General features: G+C 46.0%; 4 protein-coding genes and 1 long non-coding RNA gene across 6 annotated transcripts; 1 reads left to right on the plus strand and 4 right to left on the minus strand.

Annotated features, from left to right (window-relative positions):
• The first annotated feature begins 1,729 nt into the window (after positions 1-1,729).
• On the plus strand, positions 1,730-5,200 carry LOC137796539 (pyruvate dehydrogenase [acetyl-transferring]-phosphatase 1, mitochondrial-like). The gene is made up of 5 exons (XM_068594531.1): positions 1,730-1,909; positions 1,992-2,423; positions 2,900-2,997; positions 3,662-4,230; positions 4,770-5,200. Exons 1-5 carry the CDS (start codon positions 1,730-1,732, stop codon positions 5,042-5,044), a joined length of 1,554 nt encoding a protein of 517 aa, XP_068450632.1. The 3' UTR covers positions 5,045-5,200.
• A 623-nt stretch (positions 5,201-5,823) lies between these two features.
• Positions 5,824-11,148, minus strand: LOC137796283 (RNA-binding protein 39-like). Its single transcript, XM_068594127.1, has 15 exons — positions 11,033-11,148; positions 10,317-10,379; positions 10,091-10,140; positions 9,626-9,787; positions 9,301-9,354; positions 9,071-9,188; positions 8,305-8,457; positions 8,068-8,214; positions 7,903-7,968; positions 7,531-7,729; positions 7,272-7,358; positions 7,072-7,177; positions 6,855-6,960; positions 6,335-6,413; positions 5,824-6,245 (listed from the first exon to the last, which is right to left on the minus strand). Exons 2-15 carry the CDS (start codon positions 10,365-10,367, stop codon positions 6,142-6,144), a joined length of 1,482 nt encoding a protein of 493 aa, XP_068450228.1. The 5' UTR covers positions 10,368-10,379; positions 11,033-11,148; the 3' UTR covers positions 5,824-6,141.
• An 815-nt stretch (positions 11,149-11,963) lies between these two features.
• Positions 11,964-15,670, minus strand: tsen2 (TSEN2 tRNA splicing endonuclease subunit). Of its 2 annotated transcripts, none has more exons than XM_068594600.1 (12): positions 15,315-15,670; positions 14,957-15,023; positions 14,833-14,872; positions 14,449-14,688; positions 14,019-14,196; positions 13,786-13,860; positions 13,458-13,508; positions 13,195-13,339; positions 12,953-12,989; positions 12,678-12,789; positions 12,502-12,560; positions 11,964-12,268 (listed from the first exon to the last, which is right to left on the minus strand). In XM_068594600.1, exons 1-11 carry the CDS (start codon positions 15,483-15,485, stop codon positions 12,519-12,521), a joined length of 1,158 nt encoding a protein of 385 aa, XP_068450701.1. In that variant the 5' UTR covers positions 15,486-15,670; the 3' UTR covers positions 11,964-12,268; positions 12,502-12,518. The 2 variants fall into 2 exon arrangements, with proteins under 2 accessions (XP_068450701.1, XP_068450700.1); XM_068594599.1 differs by having other exon boundaries at positions 12,502-12,591.
• An 800-nt stretch (positions 15,671-16,470) lies between these two features.
• Positions 16,471-19,728, minus strand: LOC137796850 (uncharacterized). The gene is made up of 5 exons (XR_011078616.1): positions 19,631-19,728; positions 18,154-18,525; positions 17,815-18,005; positions 17,242-17,401; positions 16,471-17,018 (listed from the first exon to the last, which is right to left on the minus strand). It is a non-coding gene; the product is annotated as an uncharacterized lncRNA (long non-coding RNA).
• A 1,973-nt stretch (positions 19,729-21,701) lies between these two features.
• LOC137796261 (E3 ubiquitin-protein ligase TRIM39-like) lies at positions 21,702-23,084 on the minus strand. Its single transcript, XM_068594094.1, has one exon. It carries the CDS (start codon positions 23,082-23,084, stop codon positions 21,702-21,704), a length of 1,383 nt encoding a protein of 460 aa, XP_068450195.1.
• Positions 23,085-24,412: the final 1,328 nt, after the last annotated feature.

Below are 24,412 nucleotides of genomic sequence, written 5' to 3' on the forward strand. Positions count from 1 at the left end.
GACACCGTTTAGCAGCAATGTAGGTATGCAGACAGGCAGGTATAGATCCAAACTGTCAGAGTCAGCGTGAGGTTCAGGTTGCAGGAAAGTCTAATTCTCATAGCAACCAAAATGCTCTGGCTGGGAATGAATGAAACTGGAGATGCAGGTGAGCAGGTGTGAAAGGTAAGTGCAGGGTTGATGAGCAAACTTGAGACAGGTGAGTCGATCGTGTGGGGGAGTCAGGTGATGTGTGGACTCCTGGGTCATTTATCTCTGTTCAAAAGTAGTTTAATTGAGAATTATTATTATTATTTTTAATTTCTTCCATTTCACTTTAACTTTAACTCCTCCGACAGTTGATTTTCTGTCAGTATTTCAACATTTAAAACATTTCTTCCATGTGTTGAAACAGCAGAGTTTCAGCCGCAAGATCACCTCATTTTTCATTCATGTATTTCATGTTTGGGTATTTCTAATTGGTAATGCTCAATGAAAATAACAATGAAACTTTTATTTGCGTCACCTTCTGAAAATAATGTTTAATGTTTTTCAGAAAACACAAAACTTGACCAAACGTAAGACGGGTGCACAAGCTGCCTCTAGACACTGCACTACAGGCATTACTGTAATACCGCTCAAACTATGTATTGATCACTAATATTGTCTTCCAGTGAGATTTTCATTGACAAAAATGCTAATAAATTGCTATTTTAAATGTTAACTTCAAAAGGCCATCTTGAAAAGCTTGTAAAATTGCCTGAATCACATCGTCTTTTGACTTTTATGCCAAATAAATTGGCTTAAGTCACACTCTGGACATAGTTATAGTTATACTACAAGTGTAGAATCATATGATTCTGTTTTTTAATAATCTCTGAACGCCATCACAGTGAGGGGGGGTTGGTCTTTACGGCCTGCAGCGGCAGGTTTATGGATCACTGATTACTGTGTGAGACATGAAAGCCGCCAAAGGTCACTGACGACGACTGAATATACAAACAACCTTCAACAGCACACCTGCATGAAGAGAACTGATCGGCTTTGAGGGACAAGAACCAGACACTGTCGACTGAATTGTGGATTAAGATGAAGAGTTAACCGGGAATTAAACACGCGGTGAGTTTTGAGCTTCCCTAATCTCACCTTCAGGTTATAGAGCCACGACATTGACGTCAGGAGGAAGTGAAGACCGTGCGGCTTTTTGTAAAACAAATCAGAACATAGAACAAAGACAAAAGATCATATCAGGTGACGGTGAGTCCGTCTCTGCTGGTTCTCCTGCTGGTTCTCCTTCTTGTTCTCCTTAAAGTACGGTTCTACTTTCCAGAAACTTGTATGGCGTCTTGTCTTGATGAGCAAAAATTGCTTATTTTTGGTTCCTTTGCTAGTTCTTCTTCTGGTTCGCCTCAAAGTTTTTTCTTTGTTGGTTCTTCTGCTGGCTCACCCCTCCAGGTTTCCGTCTATTGGTTCTTCTGCTGGTTCTCCACCAGGTTTCCGTCTATTGGTTCTTCTGCTGGTTCTTCTTCTGGTTCCCCTTCGGGTTTTACTCGGTTGGCTCTCTTCAAAGTTTCACTTTGTTGGTTTTTCTTGGTTCTCCTACAGGTTTCCGTCTATTGGTTCTTCTTCTGGTTCTCCTTCGGGTTTTACTCAGTTGGTTCTCCTCAAAGTTTCACTTTGTTGTTTCTTCTTGGTTCTCCTACAGGTTTCCGTCTATTGGTTCTTCTGCTGGTTCTCTCGGGAAGTGGCCATGCTGGGAAGAACAGGAACCTTCAGTAGCCGTTGCAGATTTGAGCTCCAGCACTCTTTTACCTCTGCTCCCCCTGAGCTCCTCAGACTCCATTACCCAGCATGCAGTAAGAGCAGGAAGTACAGGACAGAGAAGGGGGTGGAGCCAATGAGCCCAGCTCAGATCAACCGCATCTTAAAGGTGAGCCAGATCTGTAATTCAAGGTGGTCAATCTAACAAACCAATCAAACTACTGCTCGCTCCCCCTCTCTTCTGTTACCAGGCCAACGAATATAGCCACACCCTGCCCAGAGGCCCCGCCTCCCATGGCGTCCTGGGTTTCCACAGCAACATGCTGCCATCCAACCACCCCAGCGAGGACCGCCGGAGCAGCGCCACCTGCCTGCCGGGCCGTGGCGGCGGCGTGCTGTTCGGCGTGTTCGACGGCCACGCCGGGACGTCGTGCGCCCGCGCCGTCAGCCAGAGGCTCTTCTACTACATCGCCGTGGCGACGCTACCGTTGAGGACGCTGGCGGAGATCGAGCGCGCGGTGGAGGAAGAACGGGCCGTGACGCCGCTGCTGGAGTGGCACAAGCACCCGCAAGACCACAACGGCACCGACGGCGGAGAAGCCTCCTTCCACAGCCTCCGGAACTACTGGCAGGAGAGACTGGAGGGTGAAGAGGAGGAGGAGGAAGAGGAGGAGGAGGAGCAGGTAGGGTTGGATCAAACCGGTTCATAATAAGCCAAATACAGGACCAAGCCAGTACACCAAAGACCAGACCAAACCAGTACACAAAAGACCAGACCAGTACACCAAAGACCGGACCAGTACCCCAAAGACCAAATCAGACAAGTACACCAAAGGCCGAACCAAACCAGTACACAACAGACCAGACCAGTACACCAAAAACCGGACCAAACCAGTACACCAAAGACCAGACCAGACCAGTACACCAAAGACCAGACCAGACCAGACCAGTACACAAAAGACCAAACCAGTACACAAAAAAACAGACCAGTACCCCAAAGACTGGACCAGACCAGTACACCAAAGACCAGACCAGTACACCAAATCTTACCACTACGTCACGCAGCCGCACGGTCTCTAATCTTTACGCTACAGGAAGAGAACACGGCTATGAATGTTGTGATGTCATCGCCTGTCTCCTCTCTGATTGGCTGCAGGAGGGTTGCAGGCTGACATCAGCGCTGGTCAACGCTTTTTGCCGCCTGGACTACGACCTGTCCGTGGAGGCTCAGGTCCACCTGTCCATGTCTTCACCCAGGTCCTCATCTTATGGTCAAACTCCTTCACTGTCGCAGTTCGTCAAAACAAGCGTCGCCTCTTTTTCACGACAAAAACCATCGACTGTGTTTAGGAAGTGGACGTAATCGTCATGACGTCACCCGTTGGTTTGTGGTTTAGAAGCCTTGAGTTGAGCAATTTTGTCGTCGCCATCTTGGATTATGGCCATTGTCATGTTGTTTTTCCACAACCAATGAACAGAAGTGACCATAATTGGATTGTGGAGAAGTGACGTAGAGACCTGTCAATCAGAGTAAGCCCCGCCCTAAAGCGCCGCCTGCTTTATGGTCTGTTTGACTCTAAATGACCATAATTTACTAAATGAACATCATGCTGTATAGAAGAAGACTTGAAACTAGAGATTGAGACATAAACTCATGTTTACAATGTTTACTGAGGGAATACATCAAGAGAGAAGTAGAGTCATTTATATAGACTTCTATACAACCAGAGGAGTTGCCCCGTGGTGGTCAGGAGAGAGAATGCAGCTTTAACATATGAAGCATAGACTTCTATACAACCAGAGGAGTCGCAGAAAGAAGCTCTTTACGTACAGGTGGACAGTTTGCTGCTGAATCCACTGTTTTAATTCGCTGCTTTTAGCTTTTTTCGTCACCAGGTGAACCATCGCTCTCTCTCCACAGACGGGTGTCCCTCTCTGGGGAGGCGTTGTCTCCGTCCTCCGCCCTCCGGGTGGCGCTGTCCGGCTGCACGGCTTGCGTCGCCCACGTGTCCAAGGGCGTCCTGCACCTGGCCAACCTGGGCGACAGCCGGGCCGTCCTGGGCGTCAAGGAGCCCAACGGGAGCTGGACGGCGGTCAGCCTGACCAACGACCACAACGCACAGAACCCGGACGAGTTGCAAAGGATTCTGGGGGAACACCCGCCGTCAGAGCGGAGGACGGTGGTCCGTCACGACCGCCTGCTGGGTCTGCTGCTGCCCTTCAGGGCGTTCGGCGACGTCCGTTTCAAATGGGGCGCGGAGATGCTCTCTCGCGTCCACGAAACGCGGCCGGACATCCTGTCGGCGGTCGGCGAGGCGTTCCGGACGCAGCCGCCGCACTACCTGACCCCGCCCTACCTGAGCGCCCGGCCGGAGGTCACGCTGCACCGCATCACACCTGCAGACAAGTTCCTGGTGCTGGCGACCGACGGACTCTGGGAGCTGATGCACCGACAGACGGTCGTCCAGCTGCTGGGGGAACAGTTGACAGGTAAGCAAGTCTACCCATCATCATTTACACTTCAACTGCATTCTTCATTTACACTTCAACAGCTTTTATCATTTATAGTTCAACTACTTTCTTTCTTTTCACTTCAACTGCTTTCATTCTTTTCACTTCAACTGTTTTCTTCCTTTAAATTGCTTTCTTCCTCCACACTTCAACTGCTTCCATCCTTTTCACTTCAACTGCTTTCATCCTTTTCACCTCAACTGCTTTCCTTATTTGTGCTTCAACTGTTATCATTTACACGTCAACTGTTTTCTTCCTTTAAATTGCTTTCTTTGTCCACACTTCAACTGAGTTCTTCCTCTACACTTCAATTGCAGTTGAAGTGTAAAAAACAGCAGTTAAATAGTGAATGATGACAGCAGTTGAAGTGTGAATGAAGATGGCTGTTGAAGTGTAAACAATGACGGCTGTACATAGCGAATGATAAAAGCAGTTGAAGTGTAAAAGACAGCAGTTAAAGTGAGTGACAGCAGTTTAACTGGCAGTGTGAACAGTGGAAGTGGTTTATTGCTGTGCAGGCCTTCAGCAGCAGAGACCCATAATTCCCGGCGTGGGCGCGACACTGGGCGGCCTGCAGCGCCTCCTGTTGGACAGGAAGGGGCGGGTTCTGTCGGTGCTGGAGGACCAGAACGGCGCCACCCACCTGCTCAGGCACGCGCTGGGGGACGACGGGTACGGAGCGGTGGCGCCGAACCGCCTGGCCAAGATGCTGAGTCTGCCCCCAGAGGTGGCCAGGAGGTACCGCGATGACATCACCATCACCGTCATCCACCTGAACGAGCCCGAGCTTTAAAAAACGCTTCAACAAAGACTGAGCAGTTGTGAGAAAAATAGGTTGTTTTTTAAAGCGTTTAAATCAGGCGTTAACTTTTTACTGTGAAGTTTTGTTACATGCTTATCTGTTTCTATGTCGTTTGACCTTGAATAATAAAGTTTTGGTTGGTTTGTCGTTGAATTTTAGGTACTTGAATTTCCCCTTTTCGCACTAAATCTGATGCAGTATTTTAAATTAAAAGCCCCACAGTTACGACGATTTATCTCGACATGTACTTTATGATAAAGTTGTTAAATAAGGGCAGTACCACTGGATGTGTTTTTAATCCAGGTGCACAATACTTTGTTCAGATTATCTTGTATACATGAAATGCACTTTAAAAAAACACTTTAAGACCTTGAAAGCTTCACCATTTCTCTGAAAAGGCCTTTTGGCATAATGAGTACATTGTTATGGTAATATTTTACTCAGTGTGACCATGACACAATTCAAACTGGATTAATGCCTTTATTCTATTTATTCATCTGGTCTACATTTACGTATATTTGTTTTTTAATAACAAATATTGATCATTTGTATACATTATATAAACTTTCCAGAAAAGTGAAAATGAAACTGTATAAAATAGATATCTCATATCAAACTATTTTATGTGGAGCTACATATATATAACTAACCTGTGACACCTGATCACAGGTGTCCTGTTACAGCCAATCACAATGCAGTATTCTCAGTGAGCATAATATATATAAAAAAAAAACAAAAAGGACACAGCAGCTGTCAGTGACTTCAAAATAAAATTTAATAAAGGATTTTACAAAATCAAATTCTTAGAAAACACCTTAATACCAAACGGGTTCAAACCAACCAATCAGCTGACACCATCATCAGCCGGCCTCCTCACAGCTCACAGAGCTCAATCATTGGACGATACACAAAACAGGCCACGCCCAGGAAATTCTAATGAGAATGAACAGGAAGTAAAACAGGAAAGAAAAGGAAGAGACGGCGTTCCTCCTTTCAGACCTGATGAACAGAAGTGAAACTGACTCGTCCGTGTCGACCAATATGAGAGAGAGTCCAGTGTCCAATCCGGTGGTAGCGTCGTTGGTTCGTCACCGTCGCGGGGGCGGGACCAGCGGCAGAGTGGTGACGGCGGACTCCGGGAACAGGTTGTGGTAGGTAGGCAAAGGGACGTAGGCCGCCGTGATCATCTTACCTGTAAAAAAAAACAAGTGAGACAATCACAGCTGCTCTCTGATTGGTCCACAGCAGAGAGCACAGGCGCCATGCGGCGAGACCGCTTACCAGCAAAGTATCGTCCGTGGAGAGCATTGACCGCGGCCATGGCGGCCGGGATAGACGGACACTTGACGTAAACGTTCCCCTGAAAACAGGCAGAGGTCAAAGGTCGCACATTACAGACATTCACACACCTATAAGCCCACAGATATAGGTAAGAAACTGAACTCAGGTAATTAGACGAGGAGAAAACCAGTTGAATGACCATTGAAACCAACTTGAACCAGACCACAGAGAAAACAGGGAATTTAAGGAAACCAGTCAGATTCTTGGCACTCTACAGCGCCTGCGTTAGCCGGCCACTCTACAGCGGCTGCGCGTTAGCCGCCTACGCGCTAGCCGCCCACTCTACAGCGCCTGCGTTAGCCGCGACCTCCACAGCGCCTGCGTTAGCCGCGCACTCCACAGCGCCTACGTTAGCCGCGCACTCCACAGCGCCTACGTTAGCCGGCCAGTCTACAGCGCCTGCGTTAGCCGCACTCTTCTGCCTTCCTTTGTAAACACCGAGGTCAGAGGTCAAGTGTACCTCAGCAGAGTTCTTGTCGATGTAGATGTGAACGACTCCTCCGTGCTTGTTACACTCCTCGATGACATCATGCTGGATATCCATCTCCCAACCAGGAACATCCTCACTGAAACCCACAATGATGCATTGAGTATGTAAAAACAGATGATAATATCAAACATAGCCATATATAAAGAGAGTATTGTAGACAGGTGTAGAGACGGACAGGTGTACTCACAACTTGGGATTGAACATGTTGGACAGTTGGAAGCAGTGTGTGGCGAGCGGCTGAGAGGGAAGACTCATATGTCCAGAGTTCATGTTGAGGGTTGGATTCATAGCAGCTGAAACATTTAAATCCATCTTGTTACGTTTACACACACTCATACGAAACTCTGTAGTTCATCTACACAGGTGTAGCGTGCAGAAAGAGCGTACCTGACACGGCGGCCATGGCTCCGAAAGCGATGACTCCGCTCATCTGCAGAGCCTGCTGAGCAGCGGGAGGCATCTGCAGACCAGTACCTGCACACACACACACACACACACACACACACACACACACACACACACACACACACACACACACACACACACACACACACACACACACACACACACACACACACATTAAAAGGTGGATGTCGCGGGTGCTGCACGTCTGCAGGCGGATGTGCGTGTAAGTCACGCGTCTCACCCTCGGCGAGCCGGGCCATCAGCTGCAGGCGCCCGGTGGTCCCGAGGTCGATGCCGCTGCGCTCCAGCTCGTCGCTGTCGAGGAACGAGGAGAAGGAGTCGTTCCGCTCCGTCACGTTGCCGACCTTCATGGGCCGACCCGCCAGCTCGAAGCCGTTCAGCTGCTCCAGAGCTTTCTTAGCGCACTCGGCGTCTGCGAACTGGAAGGGACAGATGCATGCAGGCGTAACAGGAAGTTAGTAACAAAGAGACTCCTGTGAAGACGACACACCAGATTACGAGACACTGTTATGGATTAACGTCTCTATTTGTGGACCAATAGGATCAATAATTGAAAAGTGAGGCTGATGAAGACAATACATTTAAAACATACAGTGATGAAGCCGTAGCCTTTAGAGGTTCCTGTGTCGCCGTCCATCATCAGCTGGATGCTCTCAATCTGTGAAGACGCAACAAAACGCAAACCGCTCGTCTCACCCACCGATTTTACATGCATTGCATATGTGTGTGTGCGCGCATGTGTGCATGTGTGTCCTACCCGTCCAAACGGCTCAAAGATCCCTCTCAGCATCTCCTCCGTGATGTTGAAGTGCAGAGAGCCGACGTACAGCCTCATCGGTCCCGACGTTCCCTTCTGCAGGTTGTTGGCGGCGGCGGCAGCTGCTGCTGCTCGGTTCTTTTCTGCCTGCACACACACACACACACACACTTACTTGACTCAAACTTTATATTTATTGTGGTATAAATACCGCCATGCGTGTGTGAGAGTGTTTACCTGCGAGGCCTGTACGATGATGGGAACTCCCAGCAGCCTTTGCCCCGTCAGCCCGATGGCCAGAGGGACCGAGTTGGTCTCCACAAACTCGATGTAGGCGATGCCCTTCGACTTGCGGGAGTTCCTGTCCGAGATCATCCTTACGTCCCGGACCTGCGGAAGGCAACGAAAGCGTCCGTTAAGCACGCCGACCGCCATCAACGCGCCGACTGTCCGGTCATGATGCCAATCACGGAAATAACAGAACAAAAGCCGAGAAAACACCCAGCTCTCAAACTGGTTTGAATTTCCAGAGCGAGCGGGCGTTCAGAGGAAGAGCAGGAAGTGAAGACAAGTTTTACTTCCTGTGCGTGTGTGGCTGTACAGCGAAATCGCTAAACTCGAGGCATTAAAGCCGCGGTCCACAAACCAACGGGTGACGCCAGATACAAACTAATGCGTGTATGACTCTTTATTCCAAGTATCTGTTTCATAAATGCTTAAAAGACATTTGAGTGTTTCACATTACCGTAAAAGTCGGGTTACAAGCTGCTGCTACCGTCGGTGGCTGTCCCAGCTAGCAGTCCTGCTAGCTGGGACAGCCACCGAAAGTATCGGGACCAGCCCCGGCTCCGCGCCCGACGCGGGCAGTAGCAGCAGCAGGGAGGTAGCAGCAACGCTAGCTTGCTACAGCAGAGAGCTAACAGCAGCGCTAGCTTGCTACAGCGGGAACAACCACCGAAGGTAGTCGCGGCTTGTAGCGAAGGGGGCGTTGTGAAGCGCTTACCTTCCCGACAGAAGAGAAGAAATCCTCCAGGTCTCGAGGTCGTATCCTGGCGGCTAGCTGCATGCAGAACACCGTCCGGGCGTCCCGCTCCTCTGGAGTCAGGTTATCGACGGGCTGCCTGCACGCACGCACACACACACACACACACACACACACACACAATAAGCCATCAGTCACACAAACGTCAGCGTGCTTAGCTGTCGCTCAACAGCGTTTCCCCGTGAGCTCACCTGAGAGGACTCTTCTCCTTCCTGACGGGGCTCTTACTCTTTGACCGCTTGCGGCTGGAAACACAAAATAAAATGTAGAAATATGCGTCGCTATTTATCGGGACAGGTAGATCTTTTATTAGGATGCAGCTAGCCGCCAGTTCATTTGAAAATTAAAGATAAAAAAAATAAAGCTAAACGCCAACAAATATGGAGTCAAGCAGAATATGTAGTGACATTAAAACCATGGGAATTTTAGGGAAATTCCTATATAAAAACCTAAAACAACAACTGTCATCAGTACAACATGAAGTGTCAGTGATAGAAGTGGAAGCGTCCTACTCACTGCTGGTGGTGGTCTCTGTAGCGCCCGCCCCTCTCTCTGCTGCTGCGACGCTCTCTGCTGCGACTTCTCCTCTTGGTGTCTCGGCTGCGGCTGCTTTTACGCTCTCGGCTCCGACTGCGTTTCTTGTCGCGGCTGCGCTTCCTGTCGCGGCTGCGCTTCTTCCTGTCGGGGACACGCAGAGGAGCCAGTCAGAGCGACGGACACACAGCTAGCCAGTCAGAGCGATGGACATTCAGTTAGCCAATTGGAGCGACGGACACGCAGTTAGCCAATCGGAGCGACGGACACGCAGTTAGCCAATCGGAGCGACGGACACGCAGTTAGCCAATCGGAGCGACGGACACGCAGGTAGCCAATCAGAGCGACGGACACGCAGTTAGCCAATCAGAGCACGACCCGACAGCGGAACTTGTTTAACTGGCTGTAACGCTGTGGTGAGACAGACGGTCAGACAGGTGTTTTTACCTCTTCGTGCGTTCCTCCGGTCCGTTGGGGCTTTGGTTCTTTAGGTCCTCCTGAGGTGGACAGAGAACAGCGTGAGGACGCAGGATGCAACACACATGTTGAGGTTGATGCACCACATGAAAATGAAAGACTCAAGAGACTTGACACAATGGGATGTTGGTTCTAGGTGAGCGGGGAGGACCAGTGGAGTCCAGGTGAGGACCAGTGTAGACCAGGTGAGTCTCACCTTTCTGAATGGAGCCTCCAGCATGGCCTCGATGTCCAGGTCATCAGCCATCCTGCTGCTGGTCTGCACACAAACAATTAACAAGTGTAGAAATATGGAGAATAAATTATAAATAAAAACTCTCGAATCAAACACACCACCGTTCTAATGTTGTATTATATTTACATTTAGATACTTACTATGTTGGGTACGGCTAATTATACTTAACTTACTTAAATACTTTGTATGATCTACTTTGCTACTCAATACTGTGGCTGAAATAAATAATACTTGAAGAAAACCAAATAGCTTCTTATAGTCTAAATACTTTGATATTGATAATACTAATAGAGTATATGAAGCTATTTGTATTGAAGTACTGAGTACTTTGATACTCAAGATACTTTGACTAATGTTAATAGTACTTCAATACAACTAGCCTCATATATTCGGAGTATTTTGATGCTCATAATACTTTACCTAATGGTCATACGACTTCAATACATATAGCCTCATATATTCGGAGTACTTTGATACTTTAACTAAAGTCACCTGACAAAGAGTCGCTCAGCCCGGAGGTTAAATCCGCTTAACGCGCATGCGCAGTGTCGCGCTAACAGCTAGCTGCTAGCTTCAAAAGGCTGTGGAACGACGATCCGTTATCTAACGTTCCCGGTACCGAACTTTCCCGGCATCCAACGTTACCGTCAGAGCACCGGGGCCCAGCGGAGTCTTACCCGGACAAACAGCGGCTCTTGGGGTTTTGATGAGCGGTCCTCCGGCTAAATAGTCGCTTCTCAATCTTTGCCCTCGCGACGACACGCACCGTGCTCTAAATGGCGCTGCAGGGAACTGCGCTGTTATCGCGAGATCTTCCTGCCGCGAGATCATAACAAAGCGGTAGCTTCTGGCCCGACTGTATCCGTTCCACTGACACCCATTTCCGCCTCAGCCATAAGATACTAAGTAATAATTATGAGATTAAGTAATAATGATGAGATACTAAGTAATCATTATGAGATATTAATTTATAACGATGAGATATTAAGTAATAATAATGGAATAGTAAGTAATACATATACGATACTAAGTAATAATTATGAGATACTAAGTAATAATGATGGGATAGTAAGTAATAATTATAGTAAGTCGTAAATATGAGATATTAAGTAATAAATGAGATACTAAATCATGATTACGATGGTAAGTAATAATGAGATACTGAGTAATAATTATATTAGTAAAATAAGGCAAGGCTATTTGTAGAGTACATTTCAACAACAGTTCCAGTACTGTGGTGCTGACAAAAGCCGGTCCGGAAGACACCAAAAGTTATTTTCAGCCTATTTTTGGTTGGTTTAATAACACAGTAAGTCATAATTATGAGATACTATATTTTTGATAAAATATCTCAATGACTTGCCAGGATCTTTATTTATTTTTCATCACAGTTGTGGAAATGGGTTATTATTATTATGAGATGACCAGCTTCCATTATAATCATCAGTTTTATTTTCGTCGTTCATTATTCTTGTTTGCTTGGCAACACAAATATCTTTACGTCATTCCAATAGAGCACAGGAAGTAAAATAACCCTCACAGTAATGTGCTAATGCACATTACAGACTTGGGGAACATTAGAGACGACACAGTTGTGCATCTCTTTAATTTATTTAAAAAAAATAAAATAATGTTCAAGTCACACAACCTGCAGGCGCTCCACACACTCATGCTGGTCTTTAACTGCTTGTGAGGACTCATGCTGTGTTCAGGGACACTTAAACATTTTGTGTTGTCTTCCTGTTTCTGAATCCTTAAGGACAAAAAAATTATCTCTTCCTCTTTTGGCTGATGTCCTCCGTCTCTTTGGGACATCACACGGTGACAGCATCAGTTTCCCCGTCAGCCAATCAGATGTCGTCGTCGTGCTCCGTTCGCTCTCTAGAGGAAACCCACCGGCTGACGATCACTTCCTGTTGACAGAAAACACCTCTTTTCATTCAGTTTCCTCTTTTGTCTGATCGAACGTGATCCTCGACGGCATTTCTCATTACAGCTGATGAACATTTCATGTAAAGCTGAATGAATCGGTCCATACGGCACGAAAATTATCAGCAACCACGACTTCACACGCACATCATCTTTATGGTCAACCAACTAATTAATAATTTGACTTGTCGAATAGCCGCCGCTTCCTGTCATCTACCTGAACCTTCAGTCTGCTCAGACAGACGGGCGAGGCCAGATCAGCTTCCGATTGGTCGGCTGGATGGATGACGTAACACAGCATTAGCTCCTGTGAAAATAAACAAGAAGAAATAAAAAAAACACACATCAAAACAAAAATCTCACCCGACACGACATCGGACTTGGACTCGTTACCTTGGAGACGTTGGAGGTGATCCTGCTGAGAGCTGCCAGAGAACGCCACGAAAACGGACGCAACGGCGAGCCCTTGAAGGCATCGTCGACCCGCTCAATTACAACCGAATAACTACAGGAAGAGGAGGCAATGACGACGTTGATGAGAATTATTTTTTGAGACTTTTTGGCAATTGCGGACGAAAAGTTTTCATTAAAAAAAAAAGTCTAAAAAAATCCCGACATTATTTTAGTTTGAGGGTTCAGACTTGGTTGTGTGTCGGTGTGTGTGTTACCTGGCATGGTAGAAAGGTGGTCCTTTCCTATACAACACTGAAAACACACAAAAAAGAGACTCTTGTAAATTGTGACATACTGAATGTGTATCTTTAGGCTCCGCCCCCTGTGCTCTGTTGATTGACAGCTGTCAATATTGTGTTCAAGTCACCTAAGACACCGCAGCATCATGGACCTGTTTTCTAACTCTTACAGGGAAACTGTATCAAAGAGAGAGTGTGTGTGTGTGTGTTTCTCTTACTGAGGTCCACGCCGTACTTGGCCCCGCCCCCTCCTTTAGGGACCCACCCCCTGCTTCGACAGTGCTGATAGGCCGCGAACGAGCTAACAAAGTCGGGCCTCAGGGAGCGGAACTCTCGCCACAGCTGGATGATTGACAGGGGCTCCTGTCCAATCACAGGAGAGGACACGGTGACGTCATCAAATAAGTGAAAAGGAAGTTATATATTTAGTATTTATTGACCCGTGGAATCAAAATGTAGAAACAGGAAGTCAGACAGTTACCTGGTTCAGGTAGACAGACAGACAGCCTAGACTGTAGACCAGGAAGAACGCCTGAAGGTGCAGACAGACAGACATCTGATGAAGAGGTCACGCCCCCTAGCTTTCCAGCTTCAGGTGCGGCGACAGGTAACGCACAGGTGACCGACAGTCTGACCGAGTTTACAGAGTGACCCTTTAACAACCTTCAACCATTCAGGTACAAATCAGATCGCCATCTGAATCCGCCAACAGCCGAGGCTCATGGGCAATGTAGTATTTATAGACAGAGACAAGCTGAAGACAAAAAGTCTAACTAATGTGACGGTTAGTGGGCGCGTTGGTGCGTTACCTCCTCCAGACTGAGTTGCAGGTACTCTGTAAGAGAGAAAGGAGTCCGCCGGACCTCCCTGACCTCCCCACACTCCTGCAGACACACACACACACACACACACTGATTACACACACTTGCATATCTTTGAACTTTAATAGTTTGAGGTTTAAAACACCATTAAGTCACTTTGTCGTCCCGAGTGAGAAGGTCAAAGTCAAGATAACGATAAAGATAAAAGTCTGCAGACTCACTTTACTGTCAGAGACAACGAGGACAAAACCAGGACCAGGAACCAAAGGATCAGGATCAGGATGAGGATCAGAGTCAGAGTCTGAGTCAGAGTCTGGGTTGAGGTCAGGGTCAACGTCAGATTCCTGGTCTGAGCTCGGACGAGGATCAGGGTTGAGCTCGTGGTTTTGCGGGCCCGGCCTGAAATGTTAATTAATTGTCAGACTCCTTTCTTAACAACAAAGGAAAACGTAACAACAACTAGATTTATACCCAACAAATAGAATTATTTTGTAATAATAAAACATGCCGAATTTAGCAGAACAACCACTTGATGTTAAAAGTGTGATGTTCTGGTTTCTGAGTTGTGTGTATTTGTGTGTGCACAAAGCAGAGTTTTAAATTAGGAGTTTTTTCATTGGAGCTTGGTGACAGTGAAGAGAACCACTATACCTGCAGCTTCTCTTGGACTCCGGCTCGACCTCCGGCTCAACCTCTGACCCCGGCCGCGGCCTCTTTGTGTGGGGGCGGGCCCCCCCGTCGGGTCCTGGCTCCTCCCCTGCAATCTCCTCCCTTCTCACGTCCTCCATCCCGACGGGCTGAGAGAGGCTGAGCAGGGTTTGATTGACAGCGTCTTCATCCAATCCCCGAGCAGAGAGAGCGGACCTCGCCCACCCGAGGAGCTCTTCATATCTGTAGAAGAGGAAGAGGAAGATGAGTAACACAGAGCAGAGAGGATGTGATGTCATCATGCGGACAGACAGGATGTGATGTCATCATGTGAACAGACAGGATGTGATGTCATCATGTGAACGGACAGGATTTGATGTCACTCACCTGGACTGTGAGATGACAGGTAGGAACAAACCTTCGTGCTCTGTAACAAAACCAGACAGTGGCTGACTGCAATGAACAGCACTGATTGGATGAGACTGGTGATGAGGTCACGGCGTGAACTCACGTTCCCATTGGTCAGAGATGCTGTGGTCCGGTCTCGCTCTGGACAGGACGCCTTTCCCAAAGTAACCCTGGAACAAGACAAGACCCTGATGTGGACTGAGCCCGACCTGGTGTCACGCAATGTGGACTGACATGTAAGCCACTTTGAAGTCAATTTTCTCCAAAACTGTACAGTAAAATCTCAAGGCCATACACATGGACATAGCAGAGAGCAGTCTAAACAAAACTGCGTTGTAATTTCACTTTACAAGTTTATGGATATGTTTGTATAGCCTTTTGAATATTGGACATTGTGAAGTTATGAATATCATTATTACATGTAAGCTGACTGGTTTCACCGGATGTGGACTAACTCAGACCTGGTTGTATATCTTCTGGATGTGGTCCGGGTGACAGACCAGCACGTGTTGGTTGATGAGCTCCGCCCGGAAGTCGCACCGCTCCTCCGGACTGCGGCTCACGGGCAGCGGGGCCACGTACTCCTCGTGCACACGTGCGCGTCTCCGCGGAGCCCGAAACTCGGCCTGCATGGTCCCGAGTCCTGCGGGGTCCTGTGCGGGGTCACCTGTTCGCGTTGGCGCGTTACTTTCTTTCTAAAGGACTCAGTTTGTCAAACTTTGGTTTCATTCATTCTCGAACTCCATAGTCGGATTTGTTTTGCTGTAGGACGCTGCGGTGTTACCGAATCTGTGTCCGGTGAGGAACGGCCGGCCCTTTCCGATAGTTCCCCCCTTTTCAGTAAATCTGCCGTTTATTTATTTTTTTAATCTCAAGTAAATTAAAATTACTCTTCGGAGAAAAACAACCCGAAAACAAAAATAATAAAGTTTCGTTATTGTATTTGTGCGAATGTTTACGTTATTTAAGGTTTGAAAGCAAAGCTCACTGACACAACAGGGCCGTTCGAGATGAGCAGCTCTCAAAGGAATGGATCACCGGCGATCGGCGCGCAATGCATGCTGGTTAGATTTGTGTCCGATTTGAGCCAGACTTGCTCTGACGTCATCTCTGCTTGGGTCCGATTGAACGATGCACCAGAATAAAAAATAACCGGGGTCACCTGAACGCGGCACTACAACACGTCGGTTCTGCAGTCTCAGTATGAAATGACGCCACAGAGTCGTGTTGAATAAATTCATCATGACAAACTATACTTATTAGACTTACAAAATGAAACTCAAAGATTCCATTGTTTGGTAACAATAATAATGTAATATTTGTATGTAGGGAAAAGAGCTAAATATAGATATTTACATATACATATTTGATGCAAGTTATAAAAATAAATATTGGACAATTTTGCGACCACAAGCAGTCCAATAAATGCGATATAGATATATCTATATATAAAGAAAGATACGTAACTATATATAGATACATTTAGTACATCATATGTCTATAATATATAAGAAAATATTGTTTATTATATGACAATACAATAAAACTTGTAGACTAAAATGTTACAGTAAGTCTTTATTAGTGAATGCACACAGAGTCAAATTCAAATAAAAACATCTTGAGGTCGCAGCCTGATAGAAACAAACTAAAAAAAAAAGGTTGTGAGATCTCACAACTTACAAAACATAAATGGTAAATCTATCAATAATATTGCAAACCGTTCTCACTCCTTATGAAATATCGTGTCTATGTACACCGTATGTGACGCACCAGGCGTCCAACTAACTCCAACCCACACACATGCACGCGTTCTTAATACGAGCTCAGAACTACCGAGGGAGTGTAAAGTGAGAGAGAGTCCACACAAGAGAGATGCAGGAGTCAAACAAACACAGGACTTATGTCACGAGACTGTTGTAAACATGCGTAACTAAGTTGTTAGTGTCGTAAGTCACAAGACTCAGACTCACATTCAGAACTGACAGTAGAGGGGAACGTACAGTCTTGAACGCAGCCTCACTACGGCTGTTCAGAGGCCGCTTGCCTCAAGGCCCGCTGTCTTCTCCCTCCTTCCCGGTCTGACGCCAGCTGGAGCCATCTCTTTATGAAGCGCTCCGTTTCTCCATCGCTGGCAGTTGCTGTGGCAGTATTGAGACGGACCGATTCTTTAAAAAAGAAGAGGCACAATTACGAAAAATCCAAATAATTCAATTCTAGTAATTTATTTCTAGGTGACACTTCATTACTACTATGTTTAAAGCTATGCAGCACTCTAATAGTGTAAAATGCATTGAAATAACCTTAATAAAAATAAATGTTATGTATTAATGTATTGACGGACCAGTAAGTGTTAGATATTCAGAATGAAAGAAACCAAGAAATACTTACTCAGAACAACGTTTTTCAGGGCGAGGGACTCAAAGCCTGTCTTCCCATTCACCCCCGTCCAATTCATCGTCTTAGCCAATGAGTTGGATATCATTTTGGTTAAGACCCGCCACACTGTCTCTCTGACAGAGAACCCCCCAACGAGGCCGAAGTAGGTGACCTGAAAGACAAAATTTTAAAAAAAGGGGCAAAACAATTAAGTGTGATGAATTACTATAGTGTCAGTCAATTATTTTCCCACAACCTTCTGAATAATAATAAAAAACATGAACTAATAACTCAAGGCACATGGAGAAAAAAAACATGTTTTGGGGAAAGATATTAACACAGAAACTCCAGTATATACACAACATCAAGAAAGTCCACATCTGTCACATAACTTGGGACAGTTATGTGACACAAGTAGACAACCATTGGCTCATAGTTAAAGCTCTGTAGTTATGTTGGAATACTAAACTAAAATAAGTCACTCACTAAAAGGTCAAATATCAATATAAAAGGGTCAGCGTCATGCTTCAAGAGTAGTAGCCATGAAAGACGACACTAGTCTCAACATGCAAAATGTTACTTTACCAATCTCTCTTTATATTCTGTATCAGATAAGCGAGTCTCCATCTGATCAAGGTCGTCGAGAGTCGCAAGAGGAAATTCCGACACATCCAGTTGTTCAGCTGCTGCGCTGGTCCGGCTCTGCAGGTGCACCAATAATTTTTTTTGCTGCTCCTTGATGACTTCTAGCTGCTTCAGGATCTCACGAAGGCGTGCTAAATGGAAAAAAAAGATTGCAACAAACCGATATGGCAAAACACATCCTTAATAAAAAACAACATCTAGGAGGGATTTAATTGATCTTTTATGTCAAATAAATTTGAGGCGTCACTGAAGACGCAGCTGAATGACCATAACACTTACATTCACATGGGCAACATGTCGTCGGACTTTGGGCTGACTGGGGCTGTGACTCGCACTGTCTTCTGGCCACCTTTGGTGCCGGTACGAGGTCAGAAGGAGAGTTCAAGCAGAGATGATAGTTGTGGAAAGCGCTGTACTCCGTTGTCTCTGAACCGTCAATGGGATCAAACGCCTCAGCTGCGCGTCTTAGCGTTTCCAGACGTCTACGGGCGATGGCTACTGCCTTTCTACTCAGATTAGAGGACTTAACGTAGTCAGCGCAACGCTCAGCCATTGTAAATGGGTGCAAATACAAAAATAATTCAAACTAAAAAAGAGGCTTAGGGATGTAAGTAGTGAGTCACTGGGAGGTGTGTATGGAAAATCTGTCGTCTGGAAAGAGACAAATGACAAAGTGTTAACAAGGATAACAATGTATATGCTCCGGAAAAACAGTTTGTTAATAACTAAATTATGTATTGACAGATAACAGTTTAAACAAGTCATAATACAACTGAGCCATTCAAGTGGAACACTGTGTGCATGCATGTGCCGAGTTTTGAGTACTAAAATATATTTTCAGTAATATAAATGCCCCAGTATTTCAAAAGATTTTAGGAGAATAAAATTAAAAGAGCGCAAATTACAGTTTATTAGAAAAATATCCATCGATTAATAGTGGAGCGACCCTGTACAGGCGTCTGTTGAGGGGGGATGTGTCGTCACTCTCACCGGCCAATCACAGGGCAGCAGCGCGTTTGTTGGTAGGGTTGTGGCCTGTGATTGGTGGCGCAGTGGGGGTGGGGTGGTTACGGAGGAAGTGACGTAGTTTGTTGTGTGAGTGTGGGGGATGCTGCGTGAGCTCGTTAGCTGTTATGAACGAGCGCCGGTTAGCGAAGAACTCTGTGGCCATAGTGTGAACATTTGTGTAATAAACCTGCAAGTTAGGGAAAGCGACGTCTGCTAATAGTTACTGCGGACGTTACAATAGTAATAAATAAATAAAAATTAAGCCCGTAGGTACACGGCCGTATTGCGGCTGCATATCGGCTTGATGCAGCTAGCTTGACCGTTTATGGTAGCCGAATGTGATCTCACATAAGGTTTAAATAATAAGTCTCCTTCAATCCATGCCGTAGACACATTTCACTGCGATTAAAAACGTCTGCAAAATCGCAACTACATTCTAGTTTCAGGAGATAAAACATTGCAATACAACTTTGCCTTTGTAAACCAGCTGGCTCGATTAAAACAGTTATAGATGCAGTACGAGACGTTGTCAAACACGTCTGTGCTCAAACATCACGGCTTGATGAATACAAAAGTGGTCTTTCTTTACAGACTAGGCAGCTAACAGCATTATTTGGGTCCTCGGGACACGTTTTCTAGCTAACGTGCTAGCTTAAGCACGGTTAGCAAAACAAAAAAAACGAGTCATGTTACATCTAAATATACAGGTTCCACCACATTTGAACAATGTAATAATGCTGGTACTTACCACAACAGCTGGTGAAGAAAGAAACGAGCGCAAATGTGGTCTGGTCGTTTTAAGCAGGCCTTTGAAGGACCCAAGAGGGCAGCCCTAGTGGTTGCCTGTTTATCGGGCAAGTAACCATATATGGAAGAAGAATATATTTATATAATTATTAATTACAAAAATAATAATGATGAATTATCCAAATTGTCATGAAGTGTGTTTTCAGCTGTATAATATACCCGGTAATATTTATAAAGTAGGATATCTGCGCAAAATATCTGCTTTTCCTGCTTGTCCTCTCTGCTCTTGCGCCTCTCAGCTGCCCCCGTGCAGACGGGTCGAAAAAGCAGTTCGGCCAATCAATGATCAAAGATTTAAATGATAGACATGGATGGATGGATCATTTATCCAATCAGCGCCCTAAAAAAGACTTCTGTGAGGGCGGGCCCAAGGTCGGCCCTAGACTGCACGTCCCTGTCTCTTGCTATTGAGGCGCATGCTGCCCATTTTAACAACATGAGCACGAGCACTGCTCTTCAAAGAAAACAAAACGCTAACTCGGTTTAAGCTCTTCTCCAACACCCGTTTGAAAGAAGAACTTTGTCGGAGAAGCTACAGGTGAAACACCTGGTCCCAGATCAGCCGGACTCTCCACAAGACAACAGGCTGGCTGAGCTAAGCTACAACAGGATGACGTGGCTAAGCTAGCTGCTGGATGCAGTCGTGCTAACGCGGTATTGTACTTTCCATGCTTGCTTTTGTTTTTAGATCAACATGGACCGATCCCGCATGGACAGCTACTGGATTAAGGGACATGAAGCACTTGTCGGAAAGATTAAGAAACGTCAGAACACCAGGGGGACCCGCATGGATAACTCAGTCAAGCTACTAAGCTAGCTTATACACAGAGACGCAAGCAGGCAAGACACACGTGGCCGACCTTGCGTGGGCAAATTGGCCATTTTGCGTGCTTGCGTGCGTCACCCCAAATTTCTGACTATCCCTCAAAGCGACGCGAGCCGTACGCAGCCGGGAAGGTCCGCTAACCACATCCTTTTTCTGACGCTCTCATTTCCGGTTTCATAGCATAATACCGCTGTTTTTAAAAGCCATAGCAGAAACACAAACAATGGATCATGTTGAAGAACGTTTGGCTGAAGAGGTCCGAAAATATGAGCATTTATGTAACCCGTCTGACGGAGTATAAGGACACGCAGATGGAGGTGTATTCCTGGAGGGAGATATCGGTGAACGTCGGTGTGCAGGTCGACTCTTAAACGGTCGTTGCGCCACCTGCTGGTCTGGAGTATGAAAAACGTAGGGGAACTAAAAATCAAAACGAGTCCGTCAATCCGACTGCATGGCCAGCCGTAGTTGGAGTTGCAGAAATATAATTCAGCCTTAAATTAGCCTTGACTATCCGTCAAAGCAACGCAAGCCCACAAGGCTGTGATTGGTCCGAACTATAAACCAAAACCAGTCCATCAATCCAACTGCGTGGCCAGCCGCAGTTGTAGTTGCAAGAGTATAATTCGCCCTTAAGACTACAACCCTGCGTTGCCCTGAGAGGGCCTGAGAAAACTACAGAGTCTGAGATTGTTTTGGCGTAAGCACACACCGACTCTGCATTGATTTTCGTGACCTCTGATTGGCGAAGTCAGGAGCCATTACCGACGTGTCTACTGTACTTTTTGTCTATTTGCTCTGCATATCTGTGAAAGCAGTTTGTCAACCCCGTTTACAAGTCCTATATAAATGAAGTTATTATTATTACAATCAACAATTTTATGTGTTTTCTTGATTTGTGTTTTATTTTGAAAATCAAGCAGAAAGTGGAGTTGAACAGACAGGAAGTTAAAGCGGAAGCGCAGTAGAGGTGAAACGCAATTTCCGCAGGAAACATTTAACTCATCAAATAAAATTCACACGCACTCAACAGGAATGAACAAAAATAAGATATAATACATTGAAAATAGGAAATGACATAGTATTTTAACTGTTACACGCAATCTACATAAATAGATTGAAACATATTCACTTAGAAGAAGTGAAAAGTTGTTTACTAATCACCTCCTGCAAACTAAAGTTTCTATCAGACCTGTTGCTTTGACACACAGATCTTCAGTGGGGAGATCTTCAGATTATCTAAAGTGTTAATGATTGGAAACATCTTCTCAGTGAAAGTGTGTGTGAAGGTGTGTATGTGTGTGTTAGTATCAGGATCAGAGAACGACAGCTTTCCTCTGTTCCAGTCCAGATTCACTCTGATCCTCAGAGGCTTCTTCTGCACGACGAGAACAGTGACTGAAGCTGGTGGTGACCGTGATGAGTAATTATCTTTAGAGAACTGTATTCTCCATAATCCAGACTCTATGACTCCCTTCCTCTGGACAGACTCTGCTAACACACCCACTGACCAATGTGTACTGTCTCCTACCTCGACATCCCAGCTGTGAGTCCCAGAGTTAAATCCCTCAGAGCCCAGAACAGACCAGTATTCATCAAACCTCTCTGGATTATCAGGAAGATCCTGTCTCTGTCCTTCTCTCACACTGGTCAGATCTTCAGACAGGATGAGGTCTGGATCAGCAGTGTTTGGGTCCAGAACCACAGGAGTGTAGGAGACCAGGTCCTTCATGTTGTTCCAGATGTTGAAGGTCAGGTTGCCCAGGTGTTTGGCCTCGTCTATCAGAGCTCCTGAGAGCAGCTGTGGATCCTCCAGCAGGGGGCGCTGCTGGACTCGTTCCACTGCAGCCTTGTAGTTGTTGAGGAATGAGACGTCTTCAGCTCTCAGCTCGTCCTCTGTGGCTCTGACTGTGTCTGAAAGAGCTGCTATCTCTCTGTTCAGAGCCTCCATCTCCTCCTTCATCATCTGACTCTTCTGCTCCTCTTCCTCCCTCAGTGCAGCCATCCTGGCCTCCTCTTCCTCCTCTAGAAACTGGTGAAGCTTCTTAAACTCATCCTTAATCTTCCTCTCTGTGCGTCGGGCCTGGACCTTCATGTGTTCTGCTGTTTGATCAGACTTCACTTTAACTTGTTCAAAGACCTCTAACTTCTCCTTTAAGGGCTTCAGAGATCTCTGGAGCTCCTCTTTGAGATCCTGAGCAGCTTCATCGATGGGTGTGATTCTGTGGTTCTTGTGTGTTTTTGAGTCTCTGCAGACGAGACACACTGGCTGCTGATGGTCCAGACAGAAGAGTCTGAGTTTCTCAGAGTGCAGACTGCAGAGAGTCTCTGGAGCTCTCTGGTCTCCCTCCAGTAAAAAGGACTCACACAGGTTCTTTAACGCCAGGTTTAAAGGTAGATCCTTTGAAGATCTTCTCTTACAAACTGGACACTCCTGACTTGGTTTCTCTCTCCACCATCTCTTCAGACAGTCTTCACAGAAGCTGTGGCTACATGACAGAAGAATAGGATCTCTAAAGACTTCGTGACAGACCGGACAGGAGAGATCCTTCTCTAATCTGGAAGCCATGTTGTCTCTGAGTGAAGCTGAAACATAGAAAGTACATGAGTCATGGCTCCATCCTCCTCTGTAACTTCACTGTGTGGAGTCAAACTCACGTTCAGTGTGTGGAGTGTCAGCAGGTTGAAGCAACAGTGTTGTAGTGTTCCTCTTTTCTCTCCTGCAGCTGAACTCACTCAGAGGAAGTTGTTAGTTTAGTCTTAAGGTGAATCTGATCGTCTCTCTTTCAGTCTGTGTGTCTCTTTAGTGAAGAAGAAGCACAAACTGTTTGTCTCAGGTGAGTCAGGTGAGAGGCGGAGCTTTGTGACTCCTCCTCTGCCAAACGCTTTACCTGTAATACAGAGGTGCATTTCATTCCACAAACACCTCCACACCTCTACAGCTCACTGGTTAACAGGTTTTACCTCATTTCATCTGCAGTAGGAACGTTTTCACTTTCATGGTTTCCTGTTACTGTTGGTAATCAATCAAGATCACTCACATTTTATTCCTACAAACATGATTAAAAATTAGAGGATATTTTACTTTAAAAACTTCTCCAACGTCATGTTTCCACGTTACTTAACGGGATCAGAGCTCTGATTAATTGATGGTCACGAGTAGCATCCAGTGGCGGGCTGTGGATTTTGTCACTGCGCCTGCTGTGCTGTTTGCTGATAGCACCCCTGCTTCTCGTGTCCTGTTGACAGAAGTCGTTCTGGCACTCTGACCAATCACAGCGCATGTTAATGGTCACACGGGCCCTGTGACCAATGATAGCAGATATGAATGCTAGCTAGCTGGCCGTTAGCATGTTGTTTAATGCAATACTCTTGCATAGTGAAACAACAGGTGAAATCTTATTGGATGAGCTCCACGTAACCAACTATCAGGCCGTGCGGCTTGACCACAGTTTTTTATGATGATGATGATGATAATGCCGCCTCCTCTCGTCTACATTGCAGGAGAGAAGCAGCTCTTTTGACCGAGCCTCGTCGGAAAAAGCTGCTTCTCGCCTAGCTAACGTGCTAGCTCACGCGCGGTTAGCATTGAGTATATCCGGGCCATGTGTAGGAAAAAAAAAAGTCATTTATATCTAAATGTGTTAAATAGACATCTCCCATCATATTTGAACAATTGTGTTTCTTTCAAAACAAATAAAACCCAAATGATCTAAATTTAGGGGAAGACAGGAAAAGCGTCTTGGATCACAAGGACGAGGCAGCAGAGTGACACGAGGAAGTCCACGATGTCGTCAATGAAAGTTACAATGAGTCAACTCCTTCATTTAAAGTTCATCTCAACTAAATAGAGGGGTTGATCTATTTGATAGCAAGATGCTAGTTTATGTCTTCATA

Source organism: Clinocottus analis, unplaced genomic scaffold, assembly GCF_023055335.1.
Source record: "Clinocottus analis isolate CAN_PGR_092001 unplaced genomic scaffold, fCliAna1.0.p SCAF_3, whole genome shotgun sequence".
In the NCBI taxonomy this organism is placed as follows: domain Eukaryota; kingdom Metazoa; phylum Chordata; class Actinopteri; order Perciformes; family Cottidae; genus Clinocottus; species Clinocottus analis.

Bases quoted from the DNA above. Each gene is read 5' to 3' on its own strand.
- LOC137796539 (XM_068594531.1), top strand. From the start codon at position 1,730: ATGCTGGGAAGAACAGGAACCTTCAGTAGCCGTTGCAGATTTGAGCTC. The intron at 2,424-2,899 runs GTAGGGTTGGAT...TGGCTGCAGGAG, and splicing joins AAGAGGAGGAGGAGGAGCAG to GGTTGCAGGCTGACATCAGC. The intron at 4,231-4,769 runs GTAAGCAAGTCT...ATTGCTGTGCAG, and splicing joins GCTGGGGGAACAGTTGACAG to GCCTTCAGCAGCAGAGACCC.
- tsen2 (XM_068594599.1), bottom strand. From the start codon at position 15,485: ATGCAGGCCGAGTTTCGGGCTCCGCGGAGACGCGCACGTGTGCACGAG. The intron at 13,509-13,785 runs GTAACGCACCAA...CTGCACCTTCAG, and splicing joins TGCAACTCAGTCTGGAGGAG to GCGTTCTTCCTGGTCTACAG. The intron at 12,790-12,952 runs GTAACACACACA...CTCTTCCTGTAG, and splicing joins CCACCTTTCTACCATGCCAG to TTATTCGGTTGTAATTGAGC.
- LOC137796283 (XM_068594127.1), bottom strand. From the start codon at position 10,367: ATGGCTGATGACCTGGACATCGAGGCCATGCTGGAGGCTCCATTCAGA. The intron at 10,141-10,316 runs GTGAGACTCACC...TGTCCACCTCAG, and splicing joins TGGAGGCTCCATTCAGAAAG to GAGGACCTAAAGAACCAAAG. The intron at 8,215-8,304 runs GTAAACACTCTC...GTGTGTGTGCAG, and splicing joins TCATCGTACAGGCCTCGCAG to GCAGAAAAGAACCGAGCAGC.
- LOC137796261 (XM_068594094.1), bottom strand. From the start codon at position 23,084: ATGGCTTCCAGATTAGAGAAGGATCTCTCCTGTCCGGTCTGTCACGAA.